Source organism: Protomyctophum bolini (genome assembly GCF_963924005.1).
Source record: "Protomyctophum bolini genome assembly, chromosome: 16".
Classification (NCBI taxonomy): domain Eukaryota; kingdom Metazoa; phylum Chordata; class Actinopteri; order Myctophiformes; family Myctophidae; genus Protomyctophum; species Protomyctophum bolini.
Window position 1 is genome coordinate 13362273 of NC_137877.1, and position 18591 is coordinate 13380863.

The 18591-nt window shown below is 45.0% G+C and overlaps 2 protein-coding genes and 1 long non-coding RNA gene across 4 annotated transcripts in view; 1 reads left to right on the top strand and 2 right to left on the bottom strand.

The window, feature by feature from the left end:
• Positions 1-18591, bottom strand: part of LOC308331010 — a 302214-nt gene that overhangs the window by 140652 nt on the left and 142971 nt on the right. The gene's annotated exons all lie outside the window — the stretch shown is intronic.
• On the bottom strand, positions 761-8302 carry cnot11 (CCR4-NOT transcription complex, subunit 11). Of its 2 annotated transcripts, none has more exons than XM_080786095.1 (8): positions 8182-8302; positions 6798-7389; positions 5936-6100; positions 5147-5299; positions 4397-4599; positions 3517-3719; positions 2988-3084; positions 761-2878 (listed from the first exon to the last, which is right to left on the bottom strand). In XM_080786095.1, the coding sequence occupies exons 2-8, from the start codon at positions 7171-7173 to the stop codon at positions 2678-2680; spliced, it is 1398 nt and encodes a 465-aa protein (XP_080642221.1). In that variant the 5' UTR covers positions 7174-7389; positions 8182-8302; the 3' UTR covers positions 761-2677. The 2 variants fall into 2 exon arrangements, with proteins under 2 accessions (XP_080642221.1, XP_080642222.1); XM_080786096.1 differs by having other exon boundaries at positions 6798-7314; positions 8182-8295.
• tbc1d8 (TBC1 domain family member 8) overlaps positions 9564-18591 on the top strand; it is a 47049-nt gene continuing 38021 nt past the window's right edge. The window contains exons 1-2 of the mRNA XM_080785620.1: positions 9564-9918; positions 18079-18189. Of these exons, the coding sequence (XP_080641746.1) occupies positions 9792-9918; positions 18079-18189 (238 nt within the window). The 5' untranslated portion in view covers positions 9564-9791. The remainder of the gene's footprint in view (positions 9919-18078; positions 18190-18591) is intronic.

The window sequence follows — 18591 nt, forward strand, 5'->3', positions numbered from 1 at the left end:
CATTATGACTGGCCCACCAATGAAAATCTAAAAAAAATCTGGAATATGAAATAAAAATAAATAAATCTGAATGAAGTTATCTTTAATTACATTATTATAAGTAATACTATTAGAGTTGTACTATTACTCGAACGAAAATAAAAGCTTGGGGGGGGGGGGGGGGGGAGATGCAATGCAAATGAAAGACATATACTGTGTATCCCTATTCCCTGACATAATTTTATAGCTAAACGGACAGAATTCTATTTTATTTGAATGATGAAACCCAGCTGCCATTAATAGTTGGAAATGGAAATAAATAGCGGAAATTGTAATTGCGGAAATTGCGGAAATGGTGGAAATGGAAATTGCGGAAATTGCAGAAATGCGGAAATGGAAATTGGGGAAATTGCGGAAATTGCGGAAATGCTAATTGCGGAAATTGCGGAAATGGTGGAAATGGAAATTGCGGGGATGGAAATTGAGGAAATTACGGAAATGGTAATTGCGGAAATTGCTCTTCAGTTATAGCTATCTATTTGAGTATCCCTGGGCTACATTATATGTTACATTCAAATGCTTTCACGAAAATAGCCAATCTACAGCTCTACAAACTCAACACGTTGCATTAAGGCGTGTTGTAGGCTTGTAGATTGCTCTTTCACTATGAACACAACTGTGCCTTGAGATTTACGATGGCACCCAGTTTGAGAATGGCTGGTGTGGTTTAAGTATATTGAGGTAAACCAATGGAAGCACAAGCAAGCAAGCTGAAAAACACTTCTTTTCAAGTCTTTGTTTAATGTAACAATAACATAGGCATCAGTCTCTAAAAGGAGAGGAAAAAACAACTTTCAAATCAAGTCCATAGTTTCTTTTATTCTTCCAGATAAGGGATAAGTAAAAATAGTTAAGTTTTGAATGGAGCTGCAAATGACTTGGGAGAGAACAGTAAGATCTGAGTCTGATGATTATTACAGTAGATTACTAAATATTTACAATATTGAGCCTCACTTCGGCTAGTGTTCCCCCCCAACTACTGAGCTCTCCAAAAGCATCTGAACTAAAACATTTTTTTACTTGCATGAGAATAAAGCCCTTAATCAATATCAAAGATGCTTAGAGCAGTAATTCTCAAACATTGTCATGTCAATAACCCCCATGGTAATATGCATTTGGCCACGGACCCCACATTTGAAAAGGATTTTGTTGCCAGGGCCCCCCATAAAATATCAGTTGTAATGTTATATTAGTTTAAGTACATAATTCTACAATACAACTGTCTAGTTAGTGTACAGTAGGTGGAGAGGGTGAGACCTGTAATCTGAAAAGTCATTCTTATACAGTACATTCTCTCGCCTTCCAGCTGGTAAAAATTATAGTGAAATTAACCACTTTGAACCTGGGTGTCCCCATTTTGGACAAAAATATTCAAAACCAGTGAAAATAGTCGATTTACAAGCTCACAATGTGTTGTGAGCTCGTAAATATCGGCTATTTTACATAGGACTTAAGTGCCGTGGTTAACTTGTTGCTGTGGAACCCCTTCAAGGACCCCTACGGGTTCTCTGACCCCTCATCGAGAACTGGCGTAGATCAGTGGTTTTCTAGCCTGGGTTCCAGCTTGATTCGCTGCGTTCCGCGGATCTGAAAATGTCACTGCGCTACTCAGTCTGGACAGTCTCCTATTCTCCACAGGTAGGCGAGGATCATGAAAGGTTGAAATGGAACCATGGCTTCCGGTTGGTCTGTGGTGCGGGTTGAGGGAAAACACCAGTTTGACGTTGTATCAATGCGCACTGCGCAGCTACTGCTGTTGCCCTGCAACGTGCGTCCTCTTATCATTCACTAAAGTCACCCCCACACAGCTACTGCTGTTGCCATGCATCGTCCCCTTATCATTCACTAAACTCACCCCACACAGCCGTCATTTGTTTTTGTACTACTGAATCTGACAGTGGACTAAATCGTTTACTTTTTACCGTAGGTTTTTACTCTCGAGTCTCCAACGGCGCTATTCTTTAAACAGTGAAAAGCATGGACAGACAGAGTGGTGCTGGCTGATGACGTATCAGCAACAACGGCGATACGTAACAGGTGACGTTATGAAATGCGACTCAAGCAGCCTCTGTCTAGACTGAGTAGCGCAGTGACATTTTCAGATCCGCGGAACGCAGTGAATCAGCCTGGAACCCAGGCTAGTGGTTCTCAACCCTTTTCATATCAAGGTCCATTATTTATTCGCCATTTGAGCCTCGAGATTTAGCCTCTCGGACCCAAAACTAAAAATAATATTTTGTTGTGGTTGGATACGATTGTGTCCACAATTCCATGATGTATTGATGTGGTACCGTAGGAGAGATAACAGGCAGACCGAATCGAAATAACAACTCTCTCTCTCTAATTGTGTGTTAGACTTCTTGGTTTCATTTAACACTCAAGAGCTAAAGATCTAACAAAGGGTCCATTTGGTTACCAACTCTCCACCATTTAGCCGGGGACCACCTGGAACCCCCTCCAAGGACCACTGGTTGAAACCGGCATAGAGGAAACCCAATAGTCACCGAGTGGATGAGGGGGTGTAGGTAGGGGGCCTACTGTATGTGCCACTGTGTGGGCGTTCTCAGGGGGGGGGAGGGCATGAAAATAATGGCAACTATAGGGCCCCACTCTTCCCCGCCCTCTGTAGGGAGCTTAGTTATTTGACGGGCTTGGCCCCTTCCGTGGGGTTGTCGCCCGTGTCCAGGGTCTTGAGGAGGCGGAAGAGGCCGGCGGCCTCGCGGATGCGGCTGAACTCGATGCAGAAGGCCTGAACCTCGATGAACAGGTCCTGCACGTTGATGATCTTGTTGCGGATCAGCGACTGGAGGAAGACGCACACCAGGCGCACCAGGCGGTTCTGCAAAGGAAAGGAAAAATATTTAAATTGATTTCACCTTTTCAAATGTACGGTACTTTGCCTTGTTGTCTGAGACTTATGAAGCGGTTTCTGCTGTTGTTCTCCTCACCTGCATGTACTTGTCTTTGATCTGCTCACATGTGGAGATGCAGTTGGAGATGTAGAGGTGGATGAACTCTGGAGGGAGGTCTACAGCTGTCGTCAACCTGAAAAGTACGCACGCATGCACACGCACACACGTAAGAAACTCAATTAAAAAAAATATTAAACCCCCCCCCCCCAAAAAACAGGTCCCAGACAAACACCATGGTGTAAAAAATGGTTATGGCCTGGGACCAAAGGAGTCCGTCATCTACAACATTTTGTCTGCAAACTCTGCATGGCATGCGCCGCCAACCTTTTCCCAATATCGGAGCTCTACACGTCATCAAATGTGTGCCCAAAAAGGAAAATGTACAGATATACAAAATTAATAAGTTTACCAGTGATTTTTATGTAGACATAAATATTCCACAGTTAGGTTCTTAGCCTACGTGTGATTCATGACGACTATTTTTATGTACTGTATATGATGTATTACCATGTTTTTGTTCTTGCCACTCTGGATTAAGAGCGTCTGCTGAAGGCCTAAATTGTACCTGTTGACCACCTCCATGGAGTGCAGAGACATGTCCATGTTGACCAGCACAGAGAAGTACTCTGTGATCTGACTGCTCTGCATCAGTTTGAGCAGCATCTCGATGGCCACCAGCGGGTTGTTCTCCACCAGGTCAGGCAGCTTGGCCGGCGACAGGCCGATGTGGTACACCAGCTTAGGGTCCTTCTCCAGCTCACCCAGCAGCTGCAGGGGGGGGGGGGGGGGGAGAGGTTACATTTATTATTTTATTTAAAGTCTAACCGTGCGACATCCAAACTTTTCAGAAACTATATACTGTACATTCCGGACACATTTGTGTTCATTCCGGACTAGAGACCAGCGGGTGGCAGATTTAGCCACGGTTGCCGCGGGTAACCGCAGTTTAGGGTGGATTTGGGTCAATTCAATATATTATAAATTAATAGTGGATAAACCGCGGGTGAAATAATGCGGGAAATAAATTAATGGCAACTATCTACAGTATATGCTTATTAAATTATAGCTTTTAAAACTCACAGAATCTCTCCGTGCGTGCGTTAGTAGTATTTTAATATTACAATATGGCACAAATTAGCCTCCTATGAAGTTGGGCCCTCCTTGCAAAACAACAACAACATAGTGGTCTGCTACAGGCAGCTAGGCTAAAGCTGCTAACAGGCAGCTATAGTGAGTCTGAGAGAAACTTAAAACTGAGTAAAACAGAAGGGAGGAATATATGTTTGGCTTTGGCGTGGGACTGGGAGTGATTAAGTTATCCCTGCCGATGACGGATGGATCTGCACCGGAAATAGCAGATCTACAAGCTCACTACAACAGGTCGCGCTGCAGTGCACCCTACCTGGCACCCATACCCATACCCATCCCTCCCTCCCTGTACTAACCTGAGACTGCTGCTGGGCAGACAATGGGCTCTTGAAGGCCTTGGACATGATGCGTTTGATCTCCACTCCGGTGCTGTTCTTCACACACATGGAGCGGTCCCACTGGACGCTGTGGTCCGGCTCCGTGGGGTTCAGCCACGCCAGCTCATCCTCGCACACGTGGAGGGGAGGGGGCGGCCGGATGAACTCTGGACGGAAGTGGCCTGGGGAGGGAGACAGATTGTGGTCAGATTAGAACTGCAACTATCCATTACCCTGTTGTGCTGGATATAAGACTGATGTTTTATTTCCCCGATGGAAATATGCTAAACAAAAACGGGGTCGTATTATAATCGGGGACTAGACTATTTGAGATTCAATGTTCTTTTCCCACAAATGAGTCTTGAAAAATGGGGGTCGTCTTATAATCAAAATGGGGGCCGTCTTATAATATTCTGTACAATACGGTATTTTTCTTCGCGATTAATGTTATCGATTACTTTAGCGATTAATCAGGTTCATGATATATTAAAAAAAATGGGAAATGGCAACAGCGACGACCACCCATTTTTGCGACCACGTCTCGTCACTCGGTGTACGTTCTTTTGTCCACCATTCTTTTGTTAATTAACCACTTTTCTCCCTCTATATTCAGTAAATGTAATACTTTGCTGACCGGGGTCGGCGCTGTACTTGGTCCGCTAGCCAATAGGGATGCTGCTAGGTTCTAAGTGGTTAAAAGCTGACCGCAATGCTCTTTGCTTTACTTACTTTCTAGTGGAGGGCGTGGCCCCGTCACCAGTGACTCTGTGATCTGATTGGCCACTGAGCTGTCGAAGCCCGAGTTGGACGAATCAGGATCGGGGTCGTTCAGGATGCTGGGGAAACTGGCCTTGCTCTGTGTGGGAAGCTCCGACTGGCGCTCTGTGTGTACGTACACACACACACGCACGCACACGCACACACACACACGGACAGTGTGAACTATGCTAAATATTTAGCGAAACAGTATAGTGTTTAACATATTCAATATTATTATAGCATTATTAGTGTCGGGTAGAAACCGTGTACCTCCATATTTCACCTTTTTACGTGTATTTTTTTGTTTGCAAATGTAATGCCATGGCCTACTTCTTCATACAGTGTCACACAAATGTAGTGACAATATCCAATAATGCTCACGGCGCATGTATACAAAAAACAAACAAAACAAGTTCATGCGTGTTAAAAAAACAAAGCAAAGTCTGTGTTATTTGAAAGGGTTCAAATTGACCCTTACAGGTGACTCTGAGGGTGTACAAATGGAACCAAATGGAACTTTTGTGCACTCTCCAAGTTATGGGTGAGGACTTAGTCTGTGGACTAATTGATACCAAACTTGGGATCCTTGAATTGTTTTAAGTTTGAGAACCACAGCTTTAGATGTTTAGTTCCATGTCCACCGATCCGTCTGTTCATGTACAGCACCTGCTAAGGCTAGCTGTAGTGCACTGACGTCTATTCATGTAGGTACCTGCTAAGGCTAGCTGTAGCCCACTGATGTCTATTCATGTACAGTACCTGCTAAGGCTAGCTGTAGTCCACTGATGTCTATATTGTGGGGCATGTTACTGACATCCATGCAGGACACCTGCCGCGGGGTCTTCTTAAACAGCTCTCTGGGCGGGGCCAGCATCAGCTGGGACAGGAAGAACTTCTCTGGCTGGGTGATGGGTGGCAGGAAACCTGGAAGGGATCACACAGTCAGTCACATCAAAGGGAACACACAAGTTGAGCCCGCCTGACGCCAGATTGAGGTTGGCCGATGCCGATCCCGATTTTCAAGGTTCAAGGAGTTTTAAGCACAGAACAAAATGTTTTTACCCAGGTCCTGGTCAGGCAAAAAGGATAAAAGATAAAATAAGGCACGCTGCGTCGCTGCTACTCAAATGACTACTGGCCAATCACAGCGTGTCTTTTTGACGGGACTTATCGATTCAATCCAAGGGAGCTTTATTGGCACGAGGAAACAAACGTTTACATTGCCAAAGCAAGTGCCGCTGATTGGCCTACCGAACCTCCCCGCTCATGTTTCCGCTATGCTTCGCAAGGAATCTCAGGGAAAGCTTGCCTCCATGTTGCCTCCCCTTGAGAGACAAACGTCCCAGAGCCGAAAGAAGGCGTCTAGTCTACCTTTTTATGTCTATGCTTCGGGTACAGGCTTTAGTTCCGAGATACTATTGGTCCGACTGTCATTAGACAGACACCCTACCGAAAAGCGAAAACCCTAACCCAACCCTAACCGCAAGCACGGCGCAATGCATGTCGGACCAACGCATTGTCGGGAGCGACGGGTGACTTCCGCATGTCGGACCTTCGGTGTGTCCGATCTGCATGTGCATCCCCTATGCTTCTACATGGTGTTTTCTTCTCAGACCCTCACCAGAGTGCACCTTCTCGTGCTCCAGATCCCCGCCGACTGGCGAGGGGTTGAGCAGGTGGGCGAACACGGCGGCGAAGGGGTTGGCGGCGAGCGGCTCCGTGCGGTACATCTCCCACAGCAGGTAGAGGGCGGTGAGGCGCTGCGGCGAGCTGGGCAGCAGGTCGGGCTGCTGCAGCAGCATCACCAGCACCGAGCCCACGCGGAAGTGCTCCGCCTTGCCGAAGTAGTGGTGGAAGGCCGACGACAGGCTCTCGAAGGTGTTGGTGCAGGCCTCCTCCGAGATGATGCCCAGCAGGTTGGACAGCTCCTTGGGGGCGAGCGTCATGTCGTCGACAACGACGGTGGTGTTGGTGGTGGTGAGCGGCGCTGTGATCATTCAACACTTTGGTTGGAAGTCATAACTGTGTGTCACTTCCGGACGTCCGCCTCCACCGCTGGCTACGTGGTCATCACAGCGTCTGTCTGGTGTGTGCGCTGCAGTTCTCAGTGTGGGAAGGGCAGGGGGGGTGGACACTCACTGAGAGAGAGAGAGAGAGAGAGAGAGAGAGAGAGAGAGAGAGAGAGAGAGAGAGAGAGACTCAGTCTGCAACTCCTGCAACACAACATGTAGAGTTGTTATTAGGAATGAAAACAAAGCAGCGCCACCGGAAGAGGAGGGCTGAAGCAGAGTCAATGGGCCGACATCCAATCTCTAGTACACTGTGAGTTTGGCGATTTTTTTTTTTTTGCTGATGGGTTCCCAGATTGTTGCTAGTACTAATGAATGAGTACTTTTGCATGTACACTGTCATATCAATGCTTTTGTACTTTTACCCAAGTGGAAGTTTGTATTTATTTACACATTGTGAATGTGGTGGTATTGGTAATTTTACTTATTAAAAAGTACTTGTTAAGAGTACTTCTTCCAGCACTTTGATAATCCTATTAAAGGCACTTCCCCCAAACAAATTTACAAACACTCTATAACAATGATTACTATCTGAATAGAGTTTAACTTTAACACACACACACACACACACACACACACACACACAACTGTATAATAATAGTACTACTTACAGCACATTTAAGTGCAGAGGACGAATTTCAAGTAGTATGTGTAAGTAATGTACACTGATAAATAAAATAACTAAAGATCAACTAACTATATACAATAAACAAGTTAACAACATAGATATTCTGCCCTCCATACACTGGAAACACATGTCAAAAAACTCCATTCATTCATATTTTTATTTTTTTTAGCACAACGTATAAAGTTAGCAATAGCATAGCTAGCTAACTCTTAGAAAACCAGGGCGGTCATTTTTGTGGCTGAAATCAAACCAAATCGTTATGACAAAAGTCATAACCGATCAATTCAAAGGGTACATAATAGACTTACAAAGCCGATACGTGTCCACCTTGAGGCGTTTTGGGACGATTTTAAGTCAATTTCGTAGCTGTCAAAAAGGTATAATAATGTTCGGGTCCGTTCACAACACTATGCTCTGATAATGTCCGCGCAGCGAAAATAGCAGATCTGTAAGCTCATAACGCCTGGCGCTGCGACACGTCGAGAGCTTGCAGATCTGCTATTTGTGCTGCGCTACACACCGGCGCGCGCGCAGTACTGCATGCGACCGGGGACCTCTCTCGTTCGGCTGCGTGGCATTGTGGGAAATGCAGTCAGTGTAGTGTTGGCTCCGTAGTCCTTAATCGCAAAATAAATTACATTTGTTTCAATTCATTAAGGACGTTGACACTTCGGACTGTGCATCTTAAATGGCACGTTTAAGAATATTTAATAGTATCTTTAATATTTTATACTGCGAAAGGGCATTTAAAGGGCCAATGGTCCGCGTTGCATTCAGGAGTATATTGAAGAAGGAGATGTATTTGTCATCATGTCACTCAGAATCAGAAGACGGTCTAAGCAGTCTGTCTGGGATTGATAGTAAGGGGGTCAAGACAAGTCGAGCCAGAAGAAATCTGATGTATTGAAGTCTGTTTTTTTTTTCTCCATTCATTTCATTCATTCAAGTGAGAGGTCGCACTGTGACCTCTCCTTCCTAGCATACTCCTTGGGAAAAACGCGGAAACATGGCGCTCCTTCTCTATCATCATGGTTGGTTGGTTGGTGAGAAGTGAGAACAGAAGCATGAGCAAATGTGGACGATCTGGACCATAGACATATAAAGGCTAGATGGCTCAAGTCGAAGTCTCTGACGTAGTTCACCCGGTGGCCATCTTGCTTCGGTGCCACAGTACAGTATGTTTTATGGCAGCTCAAACAAAAATACTCATAACTCGCTCAAATCTTTCTTGACGGATATAAAAAACGTCTTGATTTATTACAAACGTTATCAACTATGATTCAGGATGCGTATCTGCTAATTGCTAAATGGTATTATTTTATATGAACGTCAATCGTCATATATAAAAGCATATATAAGTATGCGGACGTCTCTGACGTTTATAACAAACCAAATCGTTTAAAAAAAATTAGCAAGTTATGGTTATTTAAAAAAGTGCATGCCCCATAGACATGTTATGCTGCACCCCAGTAAGATGGCCGCCACGTAACGACGTCGCTCTCCATTGGCCAGCAGCGCGCGGGGGAGTCTTTCTTATGGATCTGGATTCTGGACGCTGGACGGACGGACGGGAGGGGAGGAGACAGACAGACAGACAGACAGACAGACGGGAGTGACAGTAGAAACAGAAAGTATGAACCACCAGCACACGGTACACCGCTGCTGCTGACAGAGGAACAACCGCACACCGTATCATGGACGTCCCGTTGACTATTAGACCAGATAAAGGCGTGTTCTTCTGGAGCTGCTGCTGCGGCTGACAACAACAGGAAGATTTGTTTTACTTTCTTGCTGTCGTCTCTCTCTCTCTCTCTTCCTCTCGACTCTCGCACACGCTCTCTCTCTCTCTCTCTCGCTCTCTCTCCCCGTCTGGTCTCTGTGTGTGTGCGCGCGCGTGTAAATGGTTTCATAAAGTAATATGTGGCTCAATCCGGAGGAAGTTTTGCTGAAGAACGCTCTGAAGCTGTGGCTCACGGAGAAGTCCAACGAGTTCTTCCTTCTGCAGCGCAGAAGAGGACATGGGGACACCGCGGGGAAGATCTCAGGTAGGCTACTACAACTAACAAAAACAAACCACCTTCCTTCTCACCTCAACCCCTGTCCTGCATCATGTTCTATCTGTTCCCATATGGCAACGGTTCCCAAACTTTTTCATGTCAAGGACCCCCAAATTGACACTATAATTAGCTCCGTGCCCCCCATTTGAAAAGATATGTCAGCCCAGGAAGACCCCATAAGAGAAGATGTTTACAGCTCTAGCAGTGATTCATCTCAAGTCTCAAACATTTTCATTTCAAGGACCCCCAGTTTGTTATGCAATAGGCTACGGACCCCCATTAATGGCATTCCTATCTCAGAGATCCCAATTTATATTGTAAAATCAATGTTAATTTAACTCATGGAACCAAATGGACCCGCTCCATTTGTACACTCTCTCAGAGTTACAGACCTGTAAGGGTCCATATGGTTCCAAACTATCATTTAGCTGGGGACCCCCTGGAACTCCCTCAAAGACACCTGGTGGTCCCCGGACCCCACTTTGGGAACCACTTTCCTACAGTACATACACAATGTGCATAGGCCAAGGACCCCCATAAAGTGGGGTCCGGTGTCCGGGGACCCCCAGGGGTCCTTGAGGGAGTTCCAGGGCAGGGGGTCCCCAGCTAAATTATAGTTTGGAACCAAATGGACCCTCATCGGTCTGTAACTCTGAGAGTGTACACATGGAACCAAATCCATTTGTACACTCTCAGAGTTAAATTAACATTGATTGATTTTACAGACATAGAAATGCTATTAAATCTGTGTCTGTCTCTCTACCACTATAGCCCTATTCTGCCTACAGTATGCATACAAGGATCATCATTTGAACTGATTGTTGTTTTACTTGTTGAATTAGCCTACACGTGATGATAACGTTATAATACTGTACAGTGTAGACTGTAGAGTATGCTGAGTTGCTGACTATATTCACAATCACTGTAGGTGTGGAGATAACAGTGGTGAGGGTGAAAACTGTGTACAGTAACTACAGTTACTGTATTATATGTTTTTCTCTAACTTACAGCTGGCGATAGTGAAATGTAATTGTTCCTTTTGTTGTAATTTTTGCTGGGGATTCCCCAGAACCTCCTATCCTATCCTATGGGGACTCCTGGGGGTGCCCCCAGACGCCACTTTGAGAGCCACTGGGCTAGAAGATAATCCATCCTGTTTTAGTCTTTCCTTCACCGGGACTTCCCTCATCTCGTAAAAGAGAATAGTAGCTCTTCCTGTCCAGGGACGGCATTGTACTGTATGCATGTTTGTCATGATGGTTTCCACCAGGGCTGGGCAATTTACCAAAGATTATATATATCAAAACCGAAATGCATAAGCTCGAACCAACTTAATCTTATAAGCTAGGTTAATCGAATAACCGAGAAGCTGTTTTTTGGTTGTTTGTTTTTGCATGCATCATCAACGAAACGTTCCAATAGATCTGCTATTTTCACCAGATATCTTTTTTTATACTCCAGTCCTTCGTTAATCGTAATCGAGGCAAAAGTGTGAATAATATATATAATATAATATAATTGGGATATTATTGATTTGATGTTTCGCCAAGCCCTAGTTTCAACTACTGTTTCACAGGTCAAAGCCAGGTGACATTGGCCGTGTCTTGAAGTTAGATTTTTAATTTGACTTTGTTTGTGTAGTAGACTAGTTTCTCATTGTGATTGTGGTAAAAGTATATATTGATGCCAATACTTTTGTACTTTTACTGAAGTCATATTTGGAGTGCACTACATAGAACATATTCGACATAGAACAACTATGTAGAATATGTTCTATGTAGTGGCATTGCTACTTTTACTTAGGTATGTAAAACATCTGAGTAACTTCCCTCATGCACCACCGGTTATCACAGTCGGCATCAAAAACACTATGGCAAGTATGAGACTCATAAAGGGAGTTTTTCCTTTAGCAAGTGCTAGTGCAGTGAGTGATAAGCTGACATGAAACAATTAACAAAGGAATACAGTTATAACTTATATAGTTCATGGACAATACACACACACAGCGGGAAATTGCAGAACTGTAAACTTTACAGTGCCAGCTAGACCACGAAATACAAAAAAATATGGAAGTGGTTAAATAAGTACAAATAGGGGAAAATGTGTTCATATCTTCACATATTTTCCATTTCCCATCACACCAATGATAACACATTTCAGGGCAGGGTTGGACAAGAAAACATCTGTGACTCTACTCTTTCATCTCAACACTGTCTTCCTTGTTTATTTTTAACAGGGACAATACAAAAAAACAATGTATCAAGTTGTAAAAACATGAAACCGCATTGTACTGTACATGGGGTTTGTAGCCAAGGCTAATTTGCAAGTGCAACCCCAGTTGCTTCTTCTCATTTCAAACAAGGCAGGAGCCTAGATAACTGTAGTCATCTACAGTATTCTGTACTGTGTAGGCCCAGTCAGGTTCTCAAAGTGTAGTCCTGGGACCCCCAGGGGGTCTTGAGGGGTGTTCCAGGGGGTTCCAGCAAAACTAGGTGATTTCTCAAAATTAGTTGTTATGCCATCAAAATCAGTTTAACCACTTTAATCTGAGAGAATATAGATAAGATGGGCTATTTCAAAATAGTTGATGGACAAGCTCACAAAGCAAATCTGAGGGCGATATAAAAAAAGAGAGAATGTGAAAATTGTGGAATATTATTTGAAACATTTTAATGCAAATGTGAGCGTAATAGTGGCAGAAATGCATATTCGGTCGAGCACCGAAGTATGACGTCAATATTGGTAGAGGGCACAAATCCACGGGTTCATCTACTTTTTGAGTGGTGCAACCACTCCCTTACGGAGCTGTGTGGGTGGCTGGCAGCTGGCTGGGTTGTTTTTCACCACCTGTGCGCAACCTAACACACACAAACACACACGCACGTATTAACTGTATATATGGTGATTTTGGGTGTGCCAGTACAGTGACAGTACAGTACAGTACAGTAGAGGGACCCCCACACGGTAACTGTCATTTCTCAACCGTTTCGGACGTGGGGCGGCTCGCCGGAATCGGGCCGGCAGCCTGGCTGCGTTCCTGTGGGTCAGTACAGTGACGGTACAGTACAGTAGAGGGACCCCCACACGGTAACTCTGTCCTTTCTCAACCGTTTCGGACACGGGGCGGCTCGCCGGAATCGGGCCGGCAGCCTGGCTGCGTTCCTGTGGGTCTGGAACTCCCCTCCCCCCCCCACCCCCACACAGAGTTGCACCACTCACTTCACACGGGTGTGATTTTATTTGCATTGAAATCCCCATAGAGGTATTTTAGATTGCCTCATTTAAGAACGGTGTTTGAAAAATGTCATCCCGGCCGTTACACTCATATGGAATCAACTGACTGAGAGAAAACGCTATTGTTGTTACTGCTGCTGTTACATTTTCGCTAGAAGCAGACTGTATTATATATGAGTCACTAACGGTTGTAAACCATACAGAGACACCTCCCTGACAATAAGCGGAGACGGCTTGTTTATTTTTGGACCACAATGCTTATATGAGACGATTTTAAGACGAGCCCATGTTATTCTCCATAGAGAAATGACCATGGGAAATCGAGAGGATGAGAGAGTGACGTCAGGACTTCGGCGCTCTATTCGGTTCGGTTGGTTTTAAGAGCCCGAAACCATATAGTAAATTAACTGGCGGGGTTACCTTAGTTTCGGCCAAGAATTTCCCATTTGGTGCATCCCTAGTTGAATGAGAAGACATGTAGGCACAGAGCCAAATTCCTTAGCTGCACTTTATTATTTCTTCAATCTTGCACTTTTCTTCCAGACTGTTGTGAAGCCATTCTAGTTGGCTGATGGGGGGGGGGGGGGTCAGATTTAGTATCAACATCTCCACAGTGATAGCCCCAACAATGTCCCTGTATAAGCTAGTGAGCACAATGATTTCTAAAGACTGCCTTGCCATCTTGGATAGTTAATGGTTCTGTGCGGTGGAGTGGTTTGCAGGGTGGGAGACGGGGAGCTTTGTGTTGTCGTCGGGTTGGCAGACTTCAGATGTGGTGTGGAACGGGCTGCGGGACAGAACCGTGTTCTGTGTGTGTGTGTGTGTGTGTGTGTGTGTGTGTGTGTGTGTGTGTGTGTGTGTGTGTGTTTGTGATTATACCTGTGAGCAGCGGTTCTCAACCTGGGGGTTGTTGCGACCCCTTGGGCTCAGGTTGGGAACCCTTGGGGGGTTGAATGGCTGGAAAATAAATTTCAGAGTTTACATGGTACACATGCATAAACATTCCTTAATGATTATATCTGGTTTATTTATGATGCATTTTCTCTATTATTAAGCCTATTGTAGCGGTCAATTTGTATTGGGGGTGTAGGGTGTGGAGCGGGGGTCGCAAGACATGGCCAAAGTAGAACATGACCTTTACCTCTGAGACCTTGGTGTCAACCCCTGTGTTGGTGTGCTTGTGGAAGGTGGAAATGGGAATGCTAGACACAACACGGATTGATAGTGATCTGACTCCAGGCCTTTTACTCTCGGGGGGGGGGGGGGGGGGGGGGATGACTAAAATGATAGAGGATGATGAAGGTTAAATGATTGCCTGTGAATATTTTGCATGCTCCATTCATACAGGTTGATTCAGAGTGTGTGAACTCGGAAGAACCAGCAGCATCGTCCTGAATACAAAAATTGGCACGTGGCACAGTGGTAAAGTACCTGCCCAGTGCCCACCACCGTGAACTCTAGGGGGGGTTAGAATCCTTTTAAGTACCTGCCCAGTGCCCACCACTGTGAAGTCTAGGCAGGGTTAGAATCCTTTTAAGTACCTGCCCACCACCGTGAAGTCTAGGCAGGGTTAGAATCCTTTTAAGTACCTGCCCACCACCGTGAAGTCTAGGGGTTAGAATCATTTTAAGTACCTGCCCACCACCGTGAAGTCTAGGTGGGGTTAGAATCATTTTAAGTACCTGCCCACCACCGTGAAGTCTAGGGGTTAGAATCCTTTTAAGTACCTGCCCAGTGCCCACCACCGTGGAGTCTTGGCGGGGTTTGAATCCATCGCGGATTCGAACGAACACGACTGTCCCGTAATTTGGGGGAGAAAACCGAAAAGCCGCCGGCCGGGTGGAGAGGGTGATATTTATCACAGCACATAGATAGACATGTACCCTTAGAGTATATATTAATAGAGACGTCACCGAGAGGAAACACTGAAGCGAAAAAGACATGGTAGCCGAAAGTAGGTACTGCAGCTCGAGCAGCATTTGGGTCAATCACATGGACGTGCCGAGGCGGCCGAGCCAATACACAACAACGGCGGCGCTCGCCCATGACTCGCTCGCAGTGCACGCACACACGGTACTGACTCGTTCATGTGTTTGGCCCAAATGCATCCCAGAATGCACTCTGTTCCATTCCCGGAAGAAGGGGTGAAATGGCCTCATGCGCTCAGGGTGAGCAACTCCATGCAAGTGGATAGGAGGAGAAATCCGGTGACGTCTCTATTTTATATAACTCTATGCATGCATGTACCCTTTCGGCCGGGGAGGCAGCTGTCAGCAGGGAGTGTGTGGGGTGGGACGGAGCTGCTCTGCATTCTCCCTGACAACACACAGGTGTGTGTGTGTGTGTGTGTGTGTGAGTGAATCAGCTGGCATAACAACTAGATTGGAGACTGTATAAAACATATTAGCTACTCTAAAACAAAAAGAAATTCATGTTCTAACTTCTATAAATACTCATTATGAGATAAACAGCAGTTCAAAAGTGTCTGGGTCGCACAAATAAGTGCCTCTGGTGTGTATACTAGACTTTCAGTCTGTTTTACAACACATTCACTAATGGGTTCAGAGCAAGACAGAAGACTCGTAGGAGTTCAGTGTCTTGCTTATGGACACTTCAACAGTGTTCCAGAGACAGTGGGGAGCCGGGGATAGAACCGGGAACCTTCCGCTTCAGCCTGCCGTCTCAGATAAAGCATGAACGTTTATCTGAGCATAAAGCTCTCTGGAATACAATAAAGATGGCCTGTTTTTCTACAGGCTTCTTGAAATGTTCATAATGTAATGGACATGATGGCCGGACATGGCCTGGAGACTGAGGACATGTATTAGGATACCGTGAACAACGGGGCTGAGTGTGCTGCAAGTCTTTGCTCAAGTGGAAAAGCGTGACGCTTATTAGTTTGGTGGTTGAAAGACATAAAGGCAAGCATGATGAGAGCTGGCTCTGGGAAGGGAGGTTTATAATGCGATTTGTATTTTTGCAGAGGTGTGGGTTTGCATGCGCACATGTGCCCATTGTGTCTTTGTGTGCATGTTTGGGCCGTTTGCATTTGTTCCATGACTGAGATATCGGCTCCCCGAGGGCTACTCTCCTGAACATCTGTGCTATATATATATATATATATATATATATTATATATATATATATATGTTGTATTTTGGTGATGGTCACACCAACAAGAAAGCACGATGTCTTTGGGCAGATTCCTCGCAGTGTTTGTTTGGTTAATAAAACCATCTCTTCTCTGTAGTCAATTTATGCTAAATTGGTCGCTGGAGTATCTATAATTTGTCATGCCCGAATTTCACATTAACTAACTGCTGTTTTTAAATTGAGACTTGACTAGATTAGTCAGAGAAAAGCACCCCTCCCTTCTCTCTGTTTCTGCCCTGTCTGATGTCCTCTACCATGTTTCTGTCATTCATTGTGACATGTATTGATTTGCGCCATATATGTCAAGTCTTTCTGTTAATGTTTAAAATCATGTCACAATGCATTATTCCCTATAGACTAGGATTGTAACGGCCACAGAGCTGGTATTGACTCTATTGTCTTGAAGATGGATCATCGACAGTCTGTTGGAATCGTCGATAGGTACACAGTGATTGATAGGCACACAGTGATTGATAGGCACACAGTGATTGATAGGCTTGCTGCTGTTGCTCATGTGGTGTTGACTGTTGATCGTTCAGGGCTACATGTGATTCTGAAGTGCCTTACTACGAACCATATTAACTCTAGCATCCATATTCCGGGAGGCAAAAATTGCCTCCAAGCAAATTGTTTTGTTTGCTAGTATAGGCCAGGAGGCCTAGTATAGAACCCTGGGCGAATAACTACACTGTACATGTTGTTGTCGGACAAATCACGACCCACTATGATAATTTTAGATTCATAATTAAAAGAGATGAGGCATCTTGCAAATCAAATCAGCCAAAATTTACATGGCTCGGACCAGACTCGCGATCTCCCAGTTCTAAGAAGGCGAAGTTCAACCCCTAGCCTCTCTAACATCAGGCTGTGAAATGTCTGTCTTCTCTGTGCTCTGTCAGAGAGCTGATATGATAATAATAGACTCCAGTGTTGTGGCTACACGTGAACACTATTGATTTTTGTGACTCAAGATGACTCTGCAATGAGTCGGTTAGTTTCACATTTTGCGTCTGTGAGACACTCGACTAAAGATGAGCTTGAGTGCAACTGCAAAAACACAGCATACATCAAATATATATTGTGTAAAGTATGAAGTAGAAACTATTTAGGACCTGCCAATGAATTTCAATTGGCAGGTACTAAATTGGGTAAAACATAATTGGCTACTCTTAACAAAACAAAAAGTTACATAGTGCCCTGTGTTATACAATATTAGTGAAAATAGCCGATCTGCAGGTTCACAACGTGTTGTGATGCGACTTCTGGACAGCTCAGTCCCTACTGCGCCACGGCACAAAGTAGCAGATACTTTTTCCTATTGGGCGTTTTGTAAATTGTGACCGGTATAGCGACCCACGTTCGGGCCCGCAGACCGGCAGGGAAAGAAATCTGGGAAGGCACAGAACCTGCTACTGCTCCCGTGTAGTTGCTCTGCTCAGTGGTCAACAGTATAAGACTGCGGTTGTACTGGTCAGCTCGTGTGCGTGTGTGCGACTGCGTGTGTGTGTGTGTGTGTGCGTAAAAAGTTTAATTATTTGTTATCTCTCCTAATGGTACCACATCAATACAGCATGGAATTGTGTACAGAATCTTCCAACGACAATATAATCTCAAGGCTCAATATAGGCTCAAATGCTGAATAATTAATGGCTGGACCGTGATGGAAAAAGGGTTGAAAGTAAAGCCACTGCTTTAGAAGATGTGACCACAGCAGGCTGACCATTGTGTTTTGTCCCCCTGTTGTCGTGTTGATTCATTCAGGTCTCCTGGTGGGCGCTCTGGACACGGTGCTGGACTCCAACGCCAGGGTCACACCCTTCCGAATCCTCCTCCAGGTCCCTGGCTCCCAGCTTAGCTGGGTCATCGCTAGCGGTGAGGCTAACGCCTTCCGAGGCTGACACAAAACATCTGTTCTGTTTTCTTTTGTTGTTTCGTATTCTGTAGTTCCTCTCCATTAACCACCCACCCCCACATGCATTTAGTTCAAGGGATATTTCACTTTAACCCATTTAGGCCTGACGTCGAAATAAGAAAAATGTTCGCTCTGAAAGAATATATATTCAAAGATTTGTGCTGCATTTTTACGATTTCTCAAAAATAGCAGACCTACAAGCTTGTAGCGCCACTCGGTGGCGCGCTATGACCTTGTAGATCTGCTATTTTGTAACCCATGTTTTTACCCAGTGTCAATTATCTAATGTAATCTCTACACTCCCTCTGCCAAACTCCATTTTAACTGTTGACAGTTAACAAACATTGTGAGCTTGTACAGTA

Bases quoted from the DNA above. Each gene is read 5' to 3' on its own strand.
- cnot11 (XM_080786095.1), bottom strand. From the start codon at position 7,173: ATGATCACAGCGCCGCTCACCACCACCAACACCACCGTCGTTGTCGAC. The intron at 6,101-6,797 runs GTGAGGGTCTGA...GATCCCTTCCAG, and splicing joins GCACGAGAAGGTGCACTCTG to GTTTCCTGCCACCCATCACC. The intron at 2,879-2,987 runs GTGAGGAGAACA...TTTCCTTTGCAG, and splicing joins TCAAAGACAAGTACATGCAG to AACCGCCTGGTGCGCCTGGT.